Genomic DNA, 25003 nt, shown 5'->3' on the forward strand with positions numbered 1-25003 from the left:
GAGTGCGTGGATTTCAACGTGAATCCGTGCGTGGAATTCTTGCGTACCCAAAAACAAATTCAGATGTACAAAACTGTGCGTACGCCCAAATCCACGCAGGTTCCTTTGAACATCACAATCAGCGTGGATTTGAGCGCACATGCGGGAGCACGACACTCTGCCCTGTCTCCTCCCTCAAAAACATGCAATTGAATATGATAATGAAGATAATTATACATTAAAAACCGCTCAGCTTAACAAGAAATTTGCAAAATGTGAACAATATACATTTATATTTAAAACATGAAGCATCACGATCTGATTCCTCTATTGCAGAAATAAAGACAAATCGTGCCGACGGGATTATCGAGGTGCAAACGTGAGAAATAAAGAGCAAAGTCGCTGTCGTGTCCTTCACGTGGTCGTCACGTTTCCTCATATTCTGCACTTCACTGCATCACCAGTGAGTGTCGCCAATGGACAAAACCTCATAAAAGTGCGTAAACCAGCCTTGGTGTGTGCGTGAAAGACCGCAACTTTCTGCATTCAAGTCATTCTTTGTATATCCGACCTTGAGCGTAGAAAGTGGCGTACGCACGTTTTTTGTGCGCCGCACTCTTTGTACATGAGGCCCCTGGAATGGTTGCTGTTTGTGTCTCTGCCTGTTCCCGTGTCTGTTTGTTTTTTTTGTTTGTTTTATCTCTTGCAGATTCCAAAGGCTTGTGTGCCCGTTGTGTGTTTTCCTGTGTTTCTCTCATTTCAGACTTGCAGCACATGCCAAAATGTGTCTTTTCTGGAAATTAAACATTGTGAACAGCATCTGTGACATAGTTGTGACAGTTGAATGAGACTACAAACAACAGTTTGTTTTTTCGAGAAAGACGTGATCTTATAATCTGCTTGATGACAGCATCTCCACCGCCAGTGTTTTTGGTCTGATAAGAAAATGCACAGAACTATTCCTCCTCATGGAGAGCTATTTTTTAATCCTATTATAACATATTGGTCATAAAGATTCATAAAGTAAATATTTGTTATACAAAAGGACAGTGAATGAAATCCTTTCCAGAAGACAGCATCATATATCCATACGCTGCTGCTTTGTTCGCATGTCCACCTGTCACCATGGCCACCCATCTGACCTCTTTGAAGTTGTTGAAGGCGGAGAGGATGATGTCGTGGCCTCCTCTCACCAAACACACGGCTGCTAGCAGGTCCAGCACCAGCGCTTTGGTCCTGAGAACCAGATTTACGTGTACATTTACACCGCTGATTGAATCTCACGTTTCCTGAGGACGCATACTTTAACTGTGGCTTCATATGTGCTCCACCACATCTCAGCATTGTGTAAACATGAAGTATTTGACATAAAATGGCAATGCATGGATTTTTAATCGTAAAACCACATTTCAACCAAAGATTTACAATGTTTTTTTAACTGTGTAATAACTAGCATATTGGTGATAAACTATTAACATGGCTTGACAAGTCTGCAGTTTGTTAGGTAATGGTGTTGTCAGGCTATGTGCGTGCGTGGGTGCGTGGGTGCGTGCTTGAATGCGTGCGTGCGTGCGTGCGTGCGTGCGTGCGTGCGTGCGTGCGTGCATGCGTGCAGTTTTCACCTCGGGTTTCGGTCGTTGAGGCCGAGTGTGATCTCATTGACGCAGCATGAGTGCCTCATCACCTGGCTGAACCCCAACTTACATAAATAAATAAAGAAGTAAAGGAAGTGAGGTCATTTAGCTGCCCAGTAGTAATATTAGTGTAGTAGTAATATTGACACTGTGCTGCAAGATATAATTATAAGTTCAATTAACCAGAGGGTTTTCATATATATTTTAATGTGAAAAAGGAAAGTAGCATCAATGGATCTGGAGTAAAGTCTGACAAATACATGATGCATGCTGCCCCTGGGTCACTAATTTTTATATATTTTTTACCAATTTTTATACATCACTTAGAGATAGATTGATCAATCAATCAATCAATCAATCAATCTCTTTCTCTGAAATGTAACACACAAATGAGAGACATTAAAAAGTAAAAAGTATTTGCGCTGCTTTCAGTACCTGGTAGTTCATGATGGCCCGTAAGCACATGATGCAGAGATGAAGGTCATCTTTGTGAGTCACCTGCGATTTCCTCTGGGCCCTCCTGTTTGGTGAGACACATCACTCCTTCATATGCTTCTGTCATTTGATAAGTTCATATTAAATAAATGTTTATTGACGTTGCATAAAAACATGTAAAACCATTTTGAAAGCATACTAAGGGCCAAATCCACAAAAGGATTGCGCGGCTTTTGCGGCCGCTAAACCGGTGCAAATGAGACAAAAAGAGAGCGTCTAATTCACAAAGCACCCGCAAAGGGCGAATTGCACCTCAAACTGCGCTGCCAAGCAAATAGTGGCAGTCTGCGCCGGTACCATTTGCATGCATGCAAATTAGGTAATTCGGCGCAAAATTGCCCCCTTTCTATGCAAATAAGCCTCATTGCAAAAAGCACCTAATTCACAAAGGCCAGGGCTATTTGCCACACGCAAAAATAGTGGAGCAAATACCGTCTTTCAGAAGCGTGTATTAAACTGCGCGCAAACTCCTCACTCCCCGTCTCTCTCTGTTTCTCTCTCTCAATGTCATTCAAGCCTGTGTGATACTGAATGATATTAAGGGTGAAATCTACAGTCAGACATGACTGTACACAGTCAGATCAAGTGGGGTTGTGGACTTATCTCGGATTTAAAAATAAAAATAACAGGACGGAGCTCAGGATTCATCCATACAGTAAGGGGCTGCTTTATTACAAACAATTCCACCATATAAACATAATCTAGAATGTGTGTGTTTAACAGCTTAATAATGTCATCACATATCACAACATATATCAGACTTAAAATAATAAAATAATAAATTAAAATAGCGCTGATCGTGTCCCTCTGTGTGAAGCTCAGTCAGTCAGGACTCTGGTGGTGCTGCTGCTGCTGCCGTGGTGACATGCGGGGAACCTCCTCACACTTTAGGACAGAACAAATGAGGGGCTGCGTTTAGGGAGCCCCACGGAGCCCCTAAAGGGACTCAGATTTTTTTTCATATATATGAGTTTTACTCGCGCGTGAAACCTTTACGTGCAGGTGTATGGTGCCTAAATTAGGGTCCCGCGTTAAAACGACGCAGAGCCTACGGCGTAGGGTACGCGGCGACGCGCACCTACGCCGTAGGCTCTGCGTTAAAGGAACGCAGAACCATAAACCCGCCCTGAGCAGCTCTGAGGGGAGACGGGACAGGAGGAGAGGGAGCGGGGGGTGAAGCGGGGCTGCGGGGCCGTTTTCGTATCGCTTTCATACAGTGTACACATACAGCTTTCATACGTGTAGCAAAACAAAGAACATGAATTACCATTAGATCCTGATCTGATCCCGATCCAGTGTTAATGAAGTTACTGGTGCTGTGCCTTGTGCGTAAATGCGCACAGCCTCTTAACATTTGACATTTCATTAGCTTATGTCATACAGACACTGAGGTCTTTTCTATCCATCTATCTATCTATCTATCTATCTATCTATCTATCTATCTATCTATCTATCTATCTATCTATCTATCTATCTATCTATCTATCTATCTATCTATCTATCTATCTATCTATCTATCTATCTATCTATCTATCTATCTATCTATCTATCTATCTATCTATCTGCATGCGAAATACTAGAAGTACAAATACGTGAAAGTTGAGTCTATTGTGCTCTCTGCAGTTTTCATTAGGGACCAATCTGTGTGCTGAAATACGGAGAACACTGGAAACAGCTCCGCTCACTCAGACAAGTGCAAATTGCACTCAGCCGCAAAACTTTATGGGCGTGTTTGCGCCGGTATATCATTAGAGCAAAATCTTTTGTGAATAGGACCTTAAAGCAGGGCAAATTGCGGGCGCTAATGCAGCGCAATTCACAGCGCTATTTGCGGGCGCAATCTATTCTTTGTGGATTTACCCCTAAGTATGTAAAATAAAGAAAAGGTCATCTAGAAGAAATGTTATCAGATTTTTTAGTACTTCCTGGAAAAGATGAGATTCTCATATTTATACAGACTAATAATCATCCTACACTGAATGGATGGATGGACATATTGAAAAGATTAATAAAACTACAGTGAATATGAGCCTACGGTGCTTCCTGCAGAGTTTCAACACCTCTAATCAAAAGACGTCGAGGAGCTGAAGGAGCTGGTAGCCACTGCTAACTTTGATTGATATATGGTGGGTGTGGTCCCGTCATCCTTGCGGGCAAAATGGCACCACGCGGTACAGGGAAAAAAACAGCTTCTTCAGAAAACTTCTGGGTGATGTCACAGATACATTGTCCAAATGTTTCTGATAAGAAACATCACAAGTGGTCTGATGATCAAATGCTAGCTGTTTTTTGTTCTAAAGTCATAGATCTGGACCGTAAATGATTTCTTGACTGTGACACTGTAAATCATAACACATCTTTCTGTTAAGCTTGTGTCATGCATCAAGATATACGATATCATATATCTTGATGCATGTCACAAGCTGTGCAGACTCCTGTGTATTCATCACCTCGTGTGGATCATACCTGACCACGAGGGCCTTGCTAGCCCTTCTGCTTAGGTCTTCTGCTGACTTGTCCTTTTGTTTCCCTTCGTCCAAGAGCAGCTTGCCATTGTCCAAAGTGTCCAAGTCATTCCTGTGAGTCATAGTCATGACAGATACAGTCATCATTCTCACAGATGGTGATGAACTCTCATGACCTTCTTGGACTAGACTGCCGCAGCAGCTGGGTGAAGGAGATACGATAATAGTTCAACCTTAAACATTCTAAAATTAAAAAACAGTGGTACTTTAAGGTAAAACAAACCTGACCGCATTATGAGCAACCGACAGATAGTCCACAAGGACGTCCAAACCTCGATTTTCATCATTTAGAAACTCCTGGGCCCAGCTGCAGGAAGAAAACAGATCACATGCATTCTTACTTATAATAAATAAATATATACGCTGGTTAAAGATTCTCCAATACCAGCTTAGATAGATAAGAAAATGTTCTTCATCACTCTTTGCAGTGTGGCTACACTTTACCAACTGCTCCCCTCTAACAGCAGCTTGAAAACAGGAAACTCACCCGATATGATTGGTCCTCAGGGAAATCTCCAACTCTCTCAGGATCTGTGTGGATTCTTGCACATGTCGCTTAAACTGAAAAAGCACATTTGAAGTAGCTGTGAGGCCAGCGAACACTTGATAATCAGAAAATGTCCAAAATGAACCTTTGTACTTCAATAGCTAATCTAGCAACATGTTCCACAATTAGACCAATGCCCTCCATGGCCACTTAGGAAGACTTATGCTTCCTGATGTTCTGGAAGGGACCAATCTCTGTGCGCGCATCCCAGACACAGCTCTGTGTACAGCTGGAGTTTGCTACTGTTAGTTTACTGTTAGTTATTTGAAACATGTCTGAATATTTGTCAAATTCTGAGGTTGTGGACGACGACTTTGAATATGATGGACGTCCTTACCGTTTTCTAGTCTAAGTTACCGTTTGAAGTCTAGCTGTACCTGTCCGGGATGCGCACACAGAGATGACGTCATGCAGGTCAGAGGTCTTGTTTACAAACTGATTTCCTTGTTGTTAGTGAGTTATTATGTGTTTAACTGAATAAAAACCTGGGGACTAAGATGTAGCAAGAGTGGGCAAAAGAAATGAACGAGTTTTGCGGCAATAATGTGTTATTTAGACGCTGCATCGTCTGTGTCCCGTTGTGCCCCCATTCGCTACCATTATATGGAGAAGCGGCTCGCACAAAACTCCTAATATCTTCCGAAGGACTCCAAATGACACCAAACTTTTCTGGGTGAGTACACAACCATAAAAAATGCCAGAAATAAGGTCCAGGTTGTAAAAAACGAAACTTTCCCTTTAATGGACCTTGTACCTACAAGTTTGTCCAGGTGTGTTTCTCTAGTGGACACTTCAACTTTTTGATGAAACTCTCAGGTTAAAGAAGACCTTGTAAGCTTTTGGTTGCAATGAGTTAAATGTGGGTGAATACAACTGAACTGAAAATATTACCAAAGAGGACTGATATCTGAGGAAACAGCTGTAATCTAACATTTCTTTTCATTTAATGTTTGTTACTTTTGTTAGTTTGTTAGTTCTTTCATTTTGTCCTTCAAATGTAAAATAAATTCCTTTTAAAAAGTAAAGTAGGGTAAACTGTGATGCATATTGAATATCAAGAACTACATATCAAAATACTGCATTTGTCTATACATGAATATTAAGAAAATGATAGAAAAAGGTTGTGTACTTTGTACTGTAGTATTTTGACCATATCACATTATAAAATCACAGCTTAAACGAGCACTCAGAAGGTCTGCTCAAACACATGAGCCTTCCTTTATTCTTTTAATTTCTGCACCATTACTGAACGTAATGTGTGCCTTATTTACGTTGAATAACTCAAATTTGAGCTACATGCTAATTATATATTATTGAAATTAAGAAAGATTTTTTTCAGTCTGTATGAATTTATTTTTCTGATTATATAGAAAGTACGTTTGAAACTGTAATATTAAGTACATATAGTATCTGTTTTACCTTCCGACTGGCTCGTCCATGGTCCAAATAACTTTTCAGTTTTTCCAAATAAGCAGATGGTGGATTCTTGACTTGAAACCGCTCCTGAAGATGGACAGAGGCCTATAATTACTATTGATTGCAGTACTGGAGGGAGTTGTGGGAGGAAGGTGCTTAGAAGGGTCTTACACAGAGAGTTTGATTACACATCTTTTCACATCACTTTTTTACGCTGTCTGTTGCTGCTTTTTTTTTTCTATTAATTGTATTTTAACTTATAAAATGTGTGTGTTTTTTTTAAAGATTTTTTTGGGCTCTAGTGGCCCTTTATTGAGATGCAGACTGGAAAGGGGTAGAGAGAGAGAACGGGGAAGACACGCAGCAAAGGTGCACGGGCTGGATTCGAACCCGCGACCGCTGCAGGAGGAAGACTGTAACCTCAGTATATGAGCCGCTGCTTAACCCACTGCACCACCGAGCGGCCCTAAAATGTGTGTTTTTAACTGTATCTCTTGTGAGGTGACCTTGGGGGACCTGAAAGGCACCTCTAAATAAAATGAATTATTATGGGCATGCCAAGTAGTAGCATGACCATATTGCAATCGTCCAGAATGGCCCAAAGGACAATGTTGCTAGCATTTTGCTAAAAACCTAAAGTTGCAAAAGTGCCACTGTGCACCAGCGGGTGTACAGCATGATCCCGCTCTGATATGGAGAAAAAAAAACCAAGGCCCAGAAAACCTGAAAAATGAAGGCCATATATTAGTATACAGAAAAGGTTTCCCTTTTCTTATTATTATGGGCATGCCAAGTAGTGGCATGACCATATTGCAATCATCCAAAATGGGCCATTTTAATAGCATTTTGCTAACAAGCTAAAGCCACAAAAGTCCCACTGCACACCAGCATGACCCCGCTATGATATGGAAAAAAAAATCCCCGAAAAATAAAACACGCCTGAAAAAACAAGGAAAAACATGAAAATGAAGGCGATATATTAGTATACAGAAAAGGTTTCCCTTTTCTTATTCTTCTCATTCCGCACGCTTTTTTTGTCCATTAATGCTGCCCGGACCGCAATGTGCACCCATGCATGGCATATATCGTTGGATGCGTCTCCATCATGCCTCGATGGGCATTACTTTTCTCAGTCTAAAGCGTTACCGTGGCAACGATAGACGCCAAAAAGCGTGCCCCCCCCCCCCCTTCATCTGATTGGTCCATATTTGATAGTTCCTACATTCCGCCATAACTTTTGAATGGTTTGACATAAAGAGTCGTGGGTGGTGTCATCGGACTCGGTTTTGAGACCTTGAACATAATTGGTGCAAATTAGCCCCGCCCCTTCTTCCGATTGGTCCATATTTGATAGTTCCTATTTTCTGCCATAACTTTTGAATGGTTTGACATAGAGAGTCGTGGGGGGTGTCATCTGACTTGGTTTTGAGTACTTGACCTTCATTGGCATGAATTAGCCCCGCCCCTTCTTCTGATTGGTCGATATTTGATCGTTCATATTTTCCGCCATAACTTTTGAAAGGTATGACATACAGAGTCGTGGGTGGTGTCATCGGACTTGGTTTTAACTCCTTCACCTTAATTGGTGCAAATTAGCCCCGCCCCTTCTTCTGATTGGTCGATATTTGATAGTTCCTATTTTCTGCCATAACTTTTGAATGGTTTGACATAAAGAGTTGTGGGTGGTGTCATCGGACTTAGTTTTGAGTCCTTGACCTTAATTGGTGCAAATTGCACGCGCGAGGGCCCTTTCATCGTTGCTTGCAGCTTTAATTTTTTATTGGGTAGGATCTATATTTACAAGATGAGTAACTGGGGAGAGGAGGAGACCTGCAAGCTGCCCACCATTGGAGCCGAGGACCACGTATGCCGTATGTCCAGAACCACAGAGGATGCTCCATGTTTGAACAAGTGGACACAAAAATGAGGTGTCATCGGACTTAGTTTTGAGTCCTTGACTTTTATTGGTGAAAATTGCACGTGCGAGGGCCCATTCATTATTATTACATCTTCTCTTATGCAAATGCATACATTGATTTAACTGCTATAATCCCACAGACCTTAACTCCACCACCTCTACTCATGATGTCTACCTGATCTACACTGAAGTCACAAAGATGCCGCTGTTCACTGAAGAGAAACAGCTGAGCTGCTGTTTCACAGTAACAATTGTCCTCTGTGTCTCACTCCAAACAAAACAAGGGTTGTCATCAACATCCCTATAGTTGCTGTGGTGATATGCAATATTGATGAGCTTTGTTATGCGTGTCTATGGTTTGTTGATGCACTCTTAACTTTGAAATTTAACCACCTTAAAATAAAATAAAAAACTCTTAATTTGACAAACATGAGCCACAATATATCACAAAAAAATAAGATTCTGATCGATGTCATCCTCCAAGTTGATTGCTTTGGGAGTGCGTTTCTTGTTGTTTATCTTTTATTTTTAAATATTTTTATCCCGATTTTTTCCCCATTTTATCACCCAGTGCTCCTACCTAAGTAACAGTCCTGGGGCCTCATTTATAAAGCTTGCTTGCGCACAAAACAGGGCCTGAAAGATGTGCAAGCCACCTTCTACGCAAAGGCTGGGATCTAAAAAGAAAAAACTAACCGAAAAATCTGCGTATCCCTACGGCAACCCTGACCCTCCCGTAGGAACTTATTTAGGACACGGGGAACTGGCGAGGCAGGCTGTGAGGTGGTGAAATGAAGCCAGATTCATGTCATACTCTTAATAATGTCATCACATATCACAACATATATCAGACTTATAATATAATAGCGCTGATCGTGTCCCTCTGTGTTTGAAGCACAGCATCAGTCAGGACGCTCAGCTGCTGCTGGAGCTGCAGCCGCGGTGAGTGTGCTTGCCACCCGTCCCTTGAAATACGGAATTGTTACGTAATTGGGAATTAAAATTTATATAAAAACAGTTTATTCCGTAGTTCACAATCGTCCCATGCACGTCTGTCACACACGCACACACTAGTTAAGCCTAATTATGCCTAAATAATGGTTCCGCGTTAAATCGACGCAGAGCCTACGCCGTAGGTTACGCAGCGACGCGCCCTGTACGGTGCGCGGGCCGCGTAACCTACGTCTCCGTCGATTTAACGCGGAACCATAAATCAGCCTTGAGCAGCACTGAGGGGGGAGGGAGGAGGGGGAGCGGGGCTCCGTCCCGTCTTCGCACAGTGTCTTGATGATTTGCAATTACAGGCTGAGCCTACCGTTAGTTCTTAAACTGTAAAAAAAAAAAAAAGGGGGGGGGGGGAGACAAAAACATGAGTTTGAAAAGTGGGGGGGCATGTCCCCCCTGTTCCCAGTGGAAATTGCGCCCTTGCGCCTCACAGCGTTTTATTTTCCCTCGCTTTATTTTATACTATTTATATACTATTTATACTTTTACTGTGACCACCAAATAATGTGGTTTTCCTGTCCTCCACCTCATCCTCAAAATTTCAATCTCAGTCTCCGTGAAATGTAGTGGCACGATGGCTCGACACGTCTCATCATGCGTCTCATTCATTCTGACGCCAAACAGGCTGCAGGAAGCCACTGCGCATGCTCAGCAGGCTCATTCATATGCAAATACTACTTTGCATTGCCCATTAAAGGTAAAAAGTGGGCGTGTAGAGGGCGGGATATGAGGCGGATTCAGTTGCGCAACCTTCCAGCTGGACTGTGATTTATAAAGCGAACATTGCGTGCAGGTGTGCGTGCACATGGTTTTATAGATCCGGATTTTTTTTTGCGCCCGCCATTTTCGACTTTTGGCTTTACGCGCACTTTTAGTATGAATCCTGCGCACTCTTTTATAAATGAGGCCCCTGGGCATTGCTCCCTCTACCAACCCCGGGAGGCCCTACACTGAGCTCAAGTCTCCTCCTTACTGTGTGAGGAGTGAGCAGGCCGCTTCTTTTCACCAGACAGGGTTGGGCTTCTCTGGCCGGACTATGAACTTTATTTTCATTATATTCTAGATTTCTGGATTTCATTTCCCTTCTACAAGGGAACTGGGGATGCATAAACAAAAATAATGAATACAATGTATGTAAATGTGATAGATGTTCAAACCTGGTCACAGATCAATTCCCACTTCTTCTCGCCGTCATACTGACTGAGGATCTTCACTTTGTCTGGAGGAAGATTCATTGTGCTCTGGAAGCAGACACAGAACACAGGGAATGGTTTCAGAGGGAGGTCTGTCCTCTGGTAAATGAATTTACACTCTCAGGGTTACAGTTTATCTGAACGTTATCGGGCTTTTTGAACAAAATGATCAATCAAAAGTTGTTACTACAATTTACCATATGAGATTCTCTTGCTTCTCAAACCATCTTTTATTCCCTGCCAATCAAAGTAATTGCTGACTCAGTGTCAGTATATCAAAATTAGACAGATGGCAATTTATGTTTTTCCAAAATAAGAAATTGCACATTCACATTGTGACATTAAGAAGCTTGGGCCTTGGCATTTGTTTGAATGTAATTAGTCAATATTAAAGATAATTATCAAGCCTCATTCCACAAAGCAAGTGAGTAAAATTAAACTAAATGTAATGCATTACATTTTATCTGGTTCCCTTTCATTAAAAAAGCCTGACATACAACATTGATGTGGTAGAGAGTGTGCTCTCTGAGCAGTCTTGTTCAATGACACACAGTATTTTTCATGCCTTCATCATCAATCAACAATTTCCATGAACGACTGGATGAATACCGGTGATCACTCTGTATCTTGTTCGTCTCAAACTGTAAACTTTAGATTTATTTCTCAGCTGAAACTGAAAACAGATCCAAATTAAAGACTGCACTTCAGGCACAGACTCAGGGGACTTTTGGAAGCACTAAACGCTTAAACATTTACTCAAACACCACCAGTTTTCCTTATGCCACTTACATGAAAACATTATTATCTTGCACAGCCGTGTAGAAATTAAAGTTGTCACATTTCAATGGTATTACACAAATGTAAAGCTTTCAACAAGGAGAAAAACATCCACCTTAAGTTTATTTGCGAAAGAAATGAGAAATAAAGTTTAGGACAGCTGATTCGCTTACTCTGTTCCAGCAACTGAAAACAAGTGAAAAAAGATTGTGTTTGAGTAAATGTTTAAGTGTTTAGTGCTTCCAAAAACATGCATACTAGGTTAATTGATGATTCTAAATTGCCCGTAGGTTTGAATTTGAGTGTGCATGGTAGTTTGTCTCTACAATGGGTTGCAAAAGTATTCACCCCCCTTGAACTTTGTGACCTTTTGCCACATTTCAGGCTTCAAACATAAAGATATAAAACTGTATTTTTTTGTGAAGAATCAACATAAAATGGGACACAATCATGACGTGGAACGAAATGTATTGGAAATTTCAAACTTTTTTAACAAATAAAAAACTGAAAAAGTGTGTGTGCAAAATTATTCACCCCCTTTACTTTCAGTGCAGTAAACTCTGTCCAGAAGTTCAGTGAGGATTCTGAATGATCCAGTGTTGACCTAAATGACTAATGATGATAAATGGAATCCACCAGTGTGTAATCACGTCTCCGTATAAATGCACCTGCACCGTGATCGTCTCAGAGGTCCGTTTAAAGCGCAGAGAGCATCATGAAGAACAAGGAACACACCAGGCAGGTCCCAGATACTGTTGTGGAGAAGTTTAAAGCTGGATTTGGATACAAAAAGATTTCCCAAGCTTTAAACATCCCAAGGAGCAATGTGCAAGCGATAATATTGAAATGGAAGGAGTATCAGACCACTGCAAATCTACCAAGACCTGGCCGTCCCTCTACACTTTCAGCTCATACAAGGAGAAGACTGATCAGAGATGCAGCCAAGAGGCCCATGATCACTCTGGATGAACTGCAGAGCTCTACAGCTGAGGTGGGAGACTCTGTCCATACGACAACAATCAGTCGTATACTGCACAATTCTGGCCTTTATGGAAGAGTGGCAAGAAGAAAGCCATTTCTTAAAGATATCCATATAAAGTGTTGTTTAAAGTTTGCCACAAGCCACCTGGGAGACACAAACATGTGGAAGAAGGTGCTCTGGTCAGATCAGACCAAAATCAAACTTTTTGGCAACAATGCAAGACGTTATGTTTGGCGTAAAAGCAACCCAGCTCATCCCCCTCAACACACCATCCCCACTGTCAAACATGGTGGTGGCAGCATCATGGTTTGGGCCTGCTTTTCTTCAGCAGGGACAGGGGAGATGGTTAAAATTGATGGGAAGATGGATGGAGCCAAATACAGGACCATTCTGGAAGAAACCCTGATGGAGTCTGCAAAAGACCTGAGACTGGGACGGAGATTTGTCTTCCAATAAGACAATGGTCCAAAATATAAAGCAAAATCTACAATGGAATGGTTCACAAAAAACATATCCAGGTGTTAGAATGGCCAAGTCAAAGTCCAGACCTGAATCAAAAGGAGAATTTGTGGAAAGAACTGAAAACTGCTGTTCACAAATGCTCTCCATCCAACCTCACTGAGCTCAAGCTGTTTTGCAAGGAGGAATGGGCAAAAATTTCAGTCTCTCGATATGCAAAACTGATAGAGACATACACCAAGCGACTTACAGCTGTAATCGCAACAAAAGGTGGCGCTACAAAGTATTAACTTAAGGGGGGTGAATAATTTTGCACGCCCAATTTTTCAGTTTTTTATTTGTTAAAAAAGTTTGAAATTTCCAATACATTTCGTTCCACTTCATGATTGTGTCCCACTTGATGTTGATTCTTCACAAAAAATTGCAGTTTTATATCTTTATGTTTGAAGCCTGAAATGTGGCAAAAGGTTACAAAGTTCAAGGGGGGTGAATACTTTTGCAACCCACTGTATATGTGCCCCTGCGATGGACTGGGACCTGTCCAGGGTGTAGCTGCCTCTCGCCTGAAATGAGCTGGGATAGGCTCCAGCAGACCCTTGTGACACCGCAAAGGGTAAAGCAGGTATAGAAAATAGATGGATAGATGTTTAGTGCTGTGATCTGACCAGAGACCAGACTGGAAGACATCAAAACAGTCATTTAGTGTCAGGAGGTTATACAGCTGTTGAAAAAGAGCTTTTTTTAATGATTTTACCAAGAAAAAAGTCTTAATGACGGCTGTTTCTAGGCACCAAGGAAAGATCCCTGAAACGTACATGTATTTACAATGTCAAGAACATCTGAGGACATATAATGTGTAACACTTTTAAAAAACGCTGTTGGCAGAGTATCACGGCAGCAAGTGGTGGAGTCCAGTGTAAAGGGTGTATAAATAAATACTTTATAAACTTGAAACATGCTAAACTTGTGATAGGTCTTAGTTTGTAACAACGCTGTCATTTGCAAACTTCACAGCTTCACAGACAGACACCCTGCAATGCAAATGTCTATGTAAAGGGGGAGGAGCAGTGGGAAGAGGACATGCCTCTGGGGTGAGTGGGTAATGGTAGTCTGTGTGCTCATCTTTGCTCCCCCCAGCCTGACCTGCTGCCTCCTGTCAGCCAGAAAGCTCAGGATCCAGCAGGCAGGCATTGTGAGCTGGGGGAGCTTCTGGTGGGGGTCTTCATTTTGGTATTCTTAGTTTGGCTCTGAACCAGAAATTATTGTTGCCTTTTATAATTGAGAAATGTATCTGAAATATACTTTCAAAATAATTTGCTAATTATTTTTTTTAGAGTATTGCTATCTCTGCTGACCTACATGCCTGTTTTTCTTAGTTCTCCTGATTTAGTCTGGTTTTTCTTCTATCCCTTTGTGTCCCTCATTTGCTTTGCATCCTGTTTTACCTTGAAGGTCAGTTTCTTTGTGTCGTTGGTTCTTTTATGGCGCTTTTACACTAGTACCTACTAAGCCCGACTCGACTCGACTCGCCATGCCTCGTCTCGACTCGACTTGCCCTTGTTTCTTTTCAATACCCAGATCAGAAGTAGGCGGGTTGGAGTGAAGCTGCTGTGACGTACTCGATTGTGCGATTGGGCCAACCCCCTGACCAATCGGTGGCATGTGGTGTGATGACGTCAGATGCAGCCCAACTCAGCCGCTTAGAACCTCGGCAGAGTAGTTACAGAAAAAGTATCTAGTCGGCACGCCTCAACCTCTAGTGGAAAGGCGCCAAACCGAGTGGAGGTGAGTCGAGTGGGGCTGACTAGGTACTAGTGGAAAAGCGCCATTAGTCTTCCCTTGGCCCTGTCTCTCATGATTGTTCACTCCTGTGTCTAGTCAGCCACTGTGTGTCCCACCTTTCTCTTTTCCTTGCCAGTGTCTCTGTTTCGGTACCTCACTGTTCTGGTGTGCTTTTTAGCTAATCAGTTTTTTTCCCCCAGTGGTTACCTTCACCGTTTATCCATAAGATAAACAGTAGTTCCATTTAATTTTTGGATTATCTGCTCATGCAACACTTATTGTTTATTATTAAAGGTCATTGTTTAGTCCTCCTGATCCCCATTGAGATCCTCCCATACTCGCTTTCAAAACTGTATACTTTGTGCATATAAAGTTCTTAAGGTCTTTCGGGACGCTCACACAACAGCACTAGGTTAATACTTGACATGTAGGGCTTCAGGTGTGTCTTAGTCATACTATAAACAACCAATTGACTTTCTTAATTTTCGTTACATAAATGACCCGTATACTTTGAAACAGTCCCACCGTGTGTGACTTCATTGGCTAGAAGTTCCTGCATAGCCACAACTAGGCTGGCTGATGCTCGCGCTAAATTACACAAAGTGTAAATTTCTCAACTTTGAGGGAAGCAGTGCCCCACCCCCAAACAACAATTCAGTTTGACAATATTTGACGTCAGCCTATTCAAAGTGAAACGATAGCGACACTCAGGATGCTTCCACCGTATATGTGCAAGTGTACCGTTACTCTTTCTTATGTTAACTCATCATTCCATACTATCCCAACTTAAGAGCTCAGCACAGCAGTAAAGTTGGGTTGAGGTCTGGACTGAAAGGACATCACTCGATTCTTTTCTTTTTCAGCAATGCAGATGCAGATGTGCTAGTGTGGTTGGGGTCATTGTCCTTTTGCCTGACCTCATGTCATCAGATGGCCTCACAATTGTCTATAATACTAGAGACTACTGGAGGTGCTAATTGTTGACTCAATGACTACAAGGTGCTGAGGTCCTTTGGTTGCAAAACAACCCGAGCTCATCACCCCGCCACCGCTGACGGTCGGTATGGGTGTTTCCGCTTAAATGCTGCTTTTGCCCTTTTGCTCTGTGTTCAGTCCAAACAACTGAACTGTTGTCTCGTTGTCCCAGATGGTTCTGGCCAGTAATCCAGACATCCTGTTGTCACAGTCTGCTCATCTCCTGTCTGCTGCTATCACTCCACTCACTTGTCTCTGCTCCACTCTACCTGTTAGCCACGCCTCCTCATCAGGCCACGTCTCCACACCTGCGACAGCCCTAGCGGCATCTAAGCCTGCTCCTTTCTCTGCTTCAGTGCCAGACTGTTCTTGTGTCATGCCTGACTTTCCAGCGTTTTTCCCCGGACTGGTCACCTGCTGCCGACCTCTCCTGTCCTCGACCTGCCTGCCTCGTCCCCGCTATGAGGCCACGAGTTTTGCCTATTCCCTTCTGGTTACACACCTGCTTGCTCTTTGGCCACACGGCTCACCACCGGACCTGTCTGCCAGCTAGGTAATCCAACAGTGTTTGGCTTTGCCTTCAGTCAGCAACACAAGGCTCATTCCTTCTCTGATCTCTCAGAAGATCACTGTGAGCCAAGACTTTTCACCCTGCCACCGTATAAACTGTTAAAGACTGCAGTGAATAATAACAGTCATTACCGACTGATGTCCCGTCTGCCTGTGCTACTTTTGGCTCCTCACCATACCTGTGACACTTATGGGCTGCTCAGTTTGTGAATCTCAGTCATACTTTCACGTTCTTTTAAAACAGAGGAGGCTTTTTTAGGGATCCTTTTCCAACAAACCATACTTGTTCAGTCCTCCTATAAATGAGCTGTCATGGGCTTTAAAATTAAATTTACTCAGTCAGGCCTGGAACTCGTGGATTATTTTAGTTTTTCTCTGTGCATTGTATGGTCTGACATTGGAGTAAATGTGCTCCTCCTGAGAAAATAAGCTACTATCCTGAATGCTTTCCACACCACTGATGTCCCCTGACTTCAAACATGGTGATGGCAAGCGCTTGCAGAACTGAATTGTGGGTGAATTGTATCAGAGTGACAAAACTGAAATTCAGCAAATTTTAACTTTCACACATTGACATAACCAAGATTATTGCTAGACACTTAACACACAATTTCAGTCATTACTGCTGCATGAGTGGAAAGTAAGACTATTGCTTATGTCATTCTGTCTTGGCTTTGCATTAACACGAATGCTTGAGATCAGCAAACTGCCAAAATGTCTACTTTTACAAAGGTCTGTAGACAAGATGATGACCAGTTCCTCAAGAGTTGTTGGTGACCAGCACCTGGCCACAATTTATCATTTTTAATCCTGCGGAAGTAAGGGGTTCATGTTGTTTACACAGTATGTGTTTCTGTCATCGTTGGTCGTCCGGCCTTCAGTAATTTTCCACTCACCTCTCTCCTGCTCACCCCATCTGCCAGCCACACCCACCTCGTCAATCACTCCATTCACCTGCTCACTCAGCTGCAGCTCTTCAGCAATCAAGCCAGGGATAAAAGCTCCACTCTCCTCCACACTCGCTGTCAGATCGTTCTTTGTTCCCATGCAAGACCTTCCAGCGTTCACCCTTCGTCTGATCTCCCGGTTTCGACCCTGCTTGTTCCCGACCAACCTGCCTCGTCTCTGCCCTGTTAAAAGGCCTCAGCCCTTCTGTCTTTCCCTGAATTCCAATCTCCCCCCTCACAGACTCAAAGACTTGCTCCCACGACTTGCGTAAGGGTTCAGGGCTGTCCCATTCCTAAAGTCGTTAAGTGCGCGAGTGCTCCCGGCAGACATTTTGAGCCCTTACTGCTCACTTACCGTAAGCCAGTATCTCCACAGACTTTTGGAAAGGGAATTACCCACAGTTCATTGCGTTGTGACATAAAAGGAGGTTACCAGGGAGAATGTAAACAAAACAGGGGGCGGAGGAAAATAATTCATGTGTGACTGCGAGACGAAAGAAGTTCACCTGTAAGTATAAATACATAGCCCACTGGTGATTTGAATTCAGAAACTGTTGTCCGGTGATGATTTTTCAACGGCCCTATCATTTCCTTTACAAACAGGGAGCGACCAACAAACGGAGGGAAGAAAACCAAAAAAAAGGACAAATGAAGTTTTGAACTCTCTTCAAGACAAAGAAAAGAGGCTGAGGGAGCTGGATGAAAAGGAGGAGGAGAGGGAAAAGAAGAGGGATGACCAGTTATCTAAGTTAATTGACATTTTTAGGCAGATGGTGGACAAAATGTAGTTTTCATTTTTTTTATTCATAATTTGAGGTTCAATTTCTTTTGTCTTCATTTTATATTAGACAAATCCTCAGTTGACCTGGTGTTGAATAAACAAGACTTGCTTTTCTTTAATCTGAGTACAGTGTTTGAATTAAGATTCCCTATTTTAACAGAAATGCATACATGTAAATACTAGCAAGATAGTTTTAGATCCAACACAAACAAGTCAGGCAGTAATTTGGTTATTCATTTATTTATGACCACAAAATTCAAACAATTTCAGCAAGTTGAACAAAAACGTTGCCGTAAATGGTAATAATATAACTGAAATATTTTGCTCAGATTACCATCAATTTATACGCTCTCTGACAAAAATGAAATGACATCATGGTCAAAATGGAAAGTAATCTTAGTTGGTCATAACACAGAATATTTAACTCAGGATACCATCAGTTTACACCAGGGGTCACCAATCCTGGTCCTCGAGGGCCGGTGTCCTGCATGTTTTATGTTTCCCTGCTTTAACACACCTGATTCTAATTAGTCATCGTCATCAGCTTGTCATCCAGGGCTGCACAATTCTGTTAATGATACAGTCACTTGTATCATGGTGCAATGAAGCAGGGAAACATCTTAACCCTGCAGGGACACCGGCCCTCGAGGACCAGGATTGGTGACCCCTGGTTTACACGCTCTTACAAAAATGAAATTACTCGGCGATTGATCCTGGCATACTGGATGCGCAGGTATGGGTAGATTGAAAGAAAGACACTACATTAACAAGGAAATACATATTGTACTATGCGCATATTTAAATTGTGTTCTTTGTTGAATTTTATGCTCCTTTATATAGGCTACCACTTTGTTTTCAAACATCCGTAGGATGATCATTCCCAAACTTATACCGGTACGTAACATTTTGATCTGACGTGTTTCCGGTTTCTGCTAAGTGCTGTCCCATTCTTATTTCTACCATTTGGAGCCGTCACACCCTCTCACACTTGATCACTTCCAGCTGACGTCACTAAAGTCTGTGAGGGTTTAGGGCTTGAGGGTTTAGGGCGGAGATTGGAATTCAGGGATCGACTCCGAATCAGCCTTACCACTTCCTGGTCTTTGCTGTGCTTACCTGCTTCTGCTGACAAAAGTCATTACCAATCTATCTGGTCCAGTTGGTGCTGCTCTTGGGTCCAAAACCCCACCCCTTACAGTTTCTGGTCTCTTTGATATTTTATTTTACATTTTCATTTAAAAAAATTCCCAAAAGATATAAATCACCTTATAATACAGATATTCTAATGGCTGAGCTTTCTGTGAGTCTACATTCACCACACAAATCTATGCTACGAATGTACAATTACATTCTCACCCACTAATGCATTCCCTGTTGGGAGATATGCAAAGTGTTATGTAAAAAACTGAGAGGAAAGAGTTCAATGTCAAGTGAAGCCTGTGCACACTCACTTTTTCAGTCATTCTTTGCTGTTAGCACTTTTATTGTATTTTCATGTTGAATCTGTTGCTCCAGCAGCATGTAACAGAAGCATCAAAACAGGAATAAAAGTAATAACCTATTAAAAATAAATACTTCCAACTGGTTCATCCTCAAAACATGCAAATATATTCATGCAAACACCACCTCATTCACTTCCTCCTTTTAGCACACCAGGGAGCAGCGGGTTTGTATGCAGACATGTACACTGTAGCGCCACACAAGAACCTTTGACTGAAAAATGCGCATTCTTTGCAGTTCACAAACGGCCGGCAAAAGAATGAATAAAAGAAACACAGATGCTACTTTTTTTTGTTTTTTTTTCATTTTTTAAATTATTTTTATCCTAATTTTTTCCCCATTTTATCACCCAGTGCTCCTACCTATGTCAGTCCTGGGCATTGCTCCCTCTACCAACCCCGGGAGGGCCCTGCACTGAGCTCAGGTCTCCTCCTCAACCTGAGGAGTGAGCAGGCCGCTTCTTTTCACCAGACAAGGTGGGGCTTCTCTGGCCTGACGTAGAGCCTTTCACCAACCCTACCCAGGGTGTGGGCGCTGAAGTCATGGGCGAACTTAACACACCATCAGCACCCACAGCGTCCCTGGCGGGAATTGAACCCAGGACCTTCTAGCCAAAAAGGCCCTCATTTGGTCAGAAGGAAAATAACAAAAGAAAACAAAAAAAAATACGGATACAATAAGGGCCTTTGCATTGTAAGTGCTCGGACCCTAATAAAGAAGGAATAAAAAATTCCTACGGATACAATAGGACTTTCGCACTGTAACTGCTGGGGTCCTAATAAAGGTCTGATATGTTACAATTAGTCAGTTGTTTTATCTTTTTATTATCATTTATAATGTATAGGCTACTAACTTTTCTATACTGCAAAGTCATGTTCTACAAGTACATTTTAGTTGGCAACTGTGTCCAATCAAACTGCAGACAGAAAGATTTTTGACCCCGTCTGTGCGTTTAAGCCTCCATGTGATCCCACTGAGGGAGGACGAAGCACTGCAATTCTGGTTGTGCTTGTTCTTCTCACACTCATTGATTGAAATGTCTCACTGGGAGGGAAGGAACCTTAAATCTTCAGGAGACAGGACATGCCAGCACATCGTCATCACCGTGGAACTCAGAGATTCACTGATAAGACTAACGTGAGGAATGTAGTTAGTAATAGAACAAGTTGTCTGGCTGCATATTGAACATAGCTGTTGTGAACACAATAATCAATGTATCTATTCTTTTTATAATTAGTCCACTATTGTTGCTCATCTTGTCATGAACTGGAGACAACAAGCAGATAAGCAGTTGATGAATTTGCTGTGAAGCAATGCTCATCATCAAAGAAATAGGGTCTTGTAATTTTGTGACAAATAGTTCTGACTGAGTTGTTCAATGAAAGAAGTGGAAACAAGCTGAATTTCTTCTAACATGATTTGTGAATAAAATATCCATCAATAAATCTTGCTATAACACAAGAAGAGTTGGACAAATTGCCTTTTTTTGTATAGTTGAGTCTGTTCAACATAAAGTCTTGCTTTTATTACCTCTCTGGTATATTTACCCTCTTGTTTTACCACAGCTGGTACAAACAGCACATATTGATCTCCACCCTCTGGGTTCTATGACTGTTTCAGGGCTGATTTTAAGGTCACTTCTTATGGTTAGCTGGAAGAGCAGAACTTAGGAACCACGGGGTGGGTCCTAAGAGTTGATCACAAATTTTCAGGGGGTCCAGGACCACAAAAAGTTTCAGAACCACTGAAGTAGAGGATATATTTTAAGATATGGCCTACCATCCTTCTTCAACAGACTGCACTTAAGCAGTGAGTAATGTTGCAATAAGAACCAGCATAAAAGACCTTGCACATTTCCAACATATTCGGCATTCTGTGTTTTTTTTCTATTGTTTGCCATGTGCTCTAGAAGTTGACCTGCTGCACAGTTTTGCACATCATGACTCACCAGTGCAGCACAGAAGCGCTCCTCCAGTTCCTCCTCAGGTGGCATCGGTAGTTTACCCCCCGCCGCTTGTTTCCGGGGTCCTGGTCCGGGAGGGCCCGCCTTGCTCTCCTGGCCCTGGGAAACCTCAGCGGTTCCAGCTGCATTTCCCATAATTATATGTCCAACACCTCCAATCGTTGATTTGTGTTAAAATAGCTTTCTTTAATTTCTCCACCAGCATGAAATGCACCCCCTCCAGGGTCAGTGAGGTGTGCATGGATGATGGCGCATTATGAAACCCAAGAGGGAAGGGGATATCCTGACTGTGACAGGATGACAGCTGTGACAGGGTGAAAGAGAAAAAAGGGCGGGGTGTTCAGATCCAGCATATGTCTCCGACAAAAAGCCAAAAAATGAATGAAAAAACAACAAATAAAGAAAAACATCGAAACAGTATTACTTATTCGTGGAAGAAACTCAGCAGCATACTCCTGAAGCTGCTTCGGGACTGTCAGACCTGTCTGCAGGTGATCTGTGAAGCTTTTCCATCTGTTGTTGGAAGCCGTTAATCTCTGGGAGTCTGAAATCCACTTCACCAGAAAAAGAGAAAATAAAGACAGGGTGCAGAGACACGGCCGGCAGCCGCTGCGTGTGTCCTGAGCTGGAAGAGAGGGAGCAGGCGGAGGAGGTGGAGGAGGCGGAGCAGGTGGAGCAGGTGGAGGAGGTGGAGCAGCCCGCAGGTAGCAGGAGCCTTAGGATCTGGGTCCTAGAGCCCAGGTATGTGAGGGTATGGAAGGTGCAAGTAATTAAAATAGAACTTTTTAGACTGTTGTATCTGTACTATTGACTAGCCCAGGCACCGGGGGTGCAGGACCGTATTGTATCTGTTAAGGATACTCAATCCACACTGCTACAGGTTCGACCATTGCTTTTGTAGCACTTGTACTTATAAGATTGCAAAAGAAAAAGTATAGGCTATGAAGATCTAGGTTCTGAGGAGCAAGAAAGAATATAATGTATCGTAAACAACTGACAATTTTATTGTAGCAACACAAAACAAAATATGATCACACTTACAGTGACTGAAAAAAGAATAAATAACCCAAAATAAAATAGAGCCCTTTTCTTAAAAAAATAAAAATAAAATAAAGAATTCCCTTCTGGATTTTTCCAGTTCTTATTTTACTGGTAAATGTTCTTTTGGAGTTTCTTGTTCTTTTCCGTGTCTCTTATGTATGTACCCGGGTAGGTATAAGTGTAGGTGTTACGGTATTTCCTTAGCTGGGAAATCCTGAGTTCAAGCTGATCTTGTCAATCCCTGCAGCAGCTGGCCAGTCCACTGGCAGGAACCTCCAACGCATCGTCCGTGGGTCTGACTCGCCATCACATCCGAAGTCTTCTCTCATGCAATAGAAGGGGGTCTCAAAAAACCGGTCTGCAAATATTGTGCAGAAAAAAACTAATAAAAATTACTTAAATCTTCTTAAGTGCATTTCAAATCATAAAAAATTCAATGTCAGGTTCAACTGTTACCTTAACTTTACACTTTTAACTTATAATAATCACAGCATGAAATCATTTTTTAACATTCTTTTTTAGACATGAATAGAACATTCATCTTTTAACTTGTATTCATTCTTTAAGCACATCCAATATGAAATTATGTGAACATACAGTATTTTACCAACATTACGAAATTAACAAGTTCCAAAATACTCCGACTGGTTTTAACCGATATTCTACCACGTTATAGGATGCTAATATGAGCAACTTGCTAAGTAACGGCCGTCCTAACCGACTGCCACGCAAGGTGTTCACTTAGTAATTAATTCACTCACTGGAATTCTTCTGTCAATTTAACCAATTCTTTCAGCAATACTGCACCATGCAGCACTCCCTCCCGCACTCTTTATCGTCTCGTCTATCCTTTTTTCCTTTATAATTTCACCTGCACTTATTTCATCTTCCCGTTCACATGCATTGGACACTCTCCTTTTTTCCTTTCTCCCGCGTGCCCGTTAATTCTAGTACCCCTCGCTGCAGCACCGCGGAAGGGGGCGGGGCGTCGGGCATCACAGGGGCGGGGCGTCGGACATCACAGGGGCGGGGCGTCGGACATCACAGGGGATGGATGGATTGTTTTTTAAATGTTTTTTAAATGTTAAAACATTTTAAAAACTCTGTGGAAAGTGTGTGGGGAGCTTTTGGGCGGAAAAGTTGCAACTGAACTGAAGTCCTGCTACTGAATTCACTGTGAGCCACTGGTATAAATGGAGTCATCTCTTGAGTTTTCCAACTCTCTGGGCAGCGTCTCCTCACTGCTGACTCGCTGAATGAATAAACACATTAACACAAAACACCTGCTTTTGTTGTCCTTGTCCCTCTTTTGTTTGTTGAAAAAATGGAATTTGTATATATGGAATCATTACTACCAATGATTTTTAGTGCTAGCCTACTCATCACACTCAATACCCAATGACAATCTATATATTTTTATTATAATTATGTAATATTAAACATAATAATTATATTACAAGTATGTTTTATAATCTTATATAATATCTATCTTTGCATATTATGAGTATATATATATTAGTGTCACCTTTTGAGTTTAATTACTGAAACAAATTAACTTTTGCACGGTATTCTTATTTTTTGGAGATTCATCTGTATAATGATGACTTTGAATAAAAATTTGCATTTGTAATTCTTGGAAATGGTCACCAGATGGTGCTGTGTCATTTTGATATCACGCCCCGCCCCTGTAATGTCCTACGCCCCGCCCTGTGATGTCCTACGCCCCGCCCCTGTGATGTCCTACGCCCCGCCCCTGTGATGTCCGACGCCCCGCCCCTGTGATGTCCGACGCCCCGCCCCCTTCCGCGGTGCTGCAGCGAGGACCTTCTCCGTTAATTACAAGACACACCAGCGGAGGGCGGGATTAGAGTACTAGAGAGAGAGAGTGGCGCCAACGGAAGTTCAAAAAGCTGGCTGATCACGTGGTCCATGTAGCGCCCCAAAGTTCCCGGAAGTGCTGGCGGGCAATTCAAAAACTTGAGGAAAACCACGACAATCAGTCAAGAATGTCAATAAATGTTTCGCTTTCGAATATTTTTATGCTTATGTTAATTGATTTGAACTCTGTTAAGTTTACTCAACCTGTACATTCTTTTACAAAAATAAAATCGTAATATATCTGTTGATTTTAAACTTAAGACGTGAGTGAGGCAGACTGACAGATGACAGTGATTTTCCTACTACACAATAAGCCTGACTCACAACATATATAATCAATGTGTTCTAATAAGAAATCCGTGGAAAATAAATTAAATTCTATCTAGAGTTATATCACTGTTTAACTGTTACCTATTCTTCCTTATAAATGTAAGATATACTGTATGTTTGTGTTAATTGCTTTGACCTGTTGTGTCTTTGCTAAACCATGTAAATTCTGTACATTTACACGTGTGATACTTCCTTTAAGTTTCAGATTTAAGTGAGGCAGGATAACAGGTGATTAACAATACATCTGGATTCCCAACAGCATAATTGTCAAATTAAAAATGAATTTGAATTAATTGCAAATAAACT

General features: G+C 42.0%; 1 protein-coding gene across 2 annotated transcripts in view; it reads right to left on the bottom strand.

Annotated features, from left to right (window-relative positions):
* The window catches only part of fmnl1b (formin-like 1b), a 54131-nt gene extending 32529 nt beyond the window's left edge, over window positions 1–21602 (bottom strand). Inside the window, exons 1-9 of one of the 2 annotated variants that reach the window (XM_061708248.1) lie at window positions 21434–21602; window positions 10677–10760; window positions 6600–6683; window positions 5121–5194; window positions 4857–4940; window positions 4575–4685; window positions 2049–2133; window positions 1602–1678; window positions 1122–1215 (exon numbers count right to left, since the gene is read on the bottom strand). In XM_061708248.1, the coding sequence (XP_061564232.1) occupies window positions 1122–1215; window positions 1602–1678; window positions 2049–2133; window positions 4575–4685; window positions 4857–4940; window positions 5121–5194; window positions 6600–6683; window positions 10677–10760; window positions 21434–21583 (843 nt within the window). In that variant the 5' untranslated portion in view covers window positions 21584–21602. The remainder of the gene's footprint in view (window positions 1–1121; window positions 1216–1601; window positions 1679–2048; window positions 2134–4574; window positions 4686–4856; window positions 4941–5120; window positions 5195–6599; window positions 6684–10676; window positions 10761–21433) is intronic. The other variant, XM_061708250.1, reaches the window with a different exon arrangement.
* Window positions 21603–25003: the final 3401 nt, after the last annotated feature.

This window comes from Cololabis saira, chromosome 19 (assembly GCF_033807715.1).
Source record: "Cololabis saira isolate AMF1-May2022 chromosome 19, fColSai1.1, whole genome shotgun sequence".
Taxonomy (NCBI): Eukaryota; Metazoa; Chordata; class Actinopteri; order Beloniformes; family Belonidae; genus Cololabis; species Cololabis saira.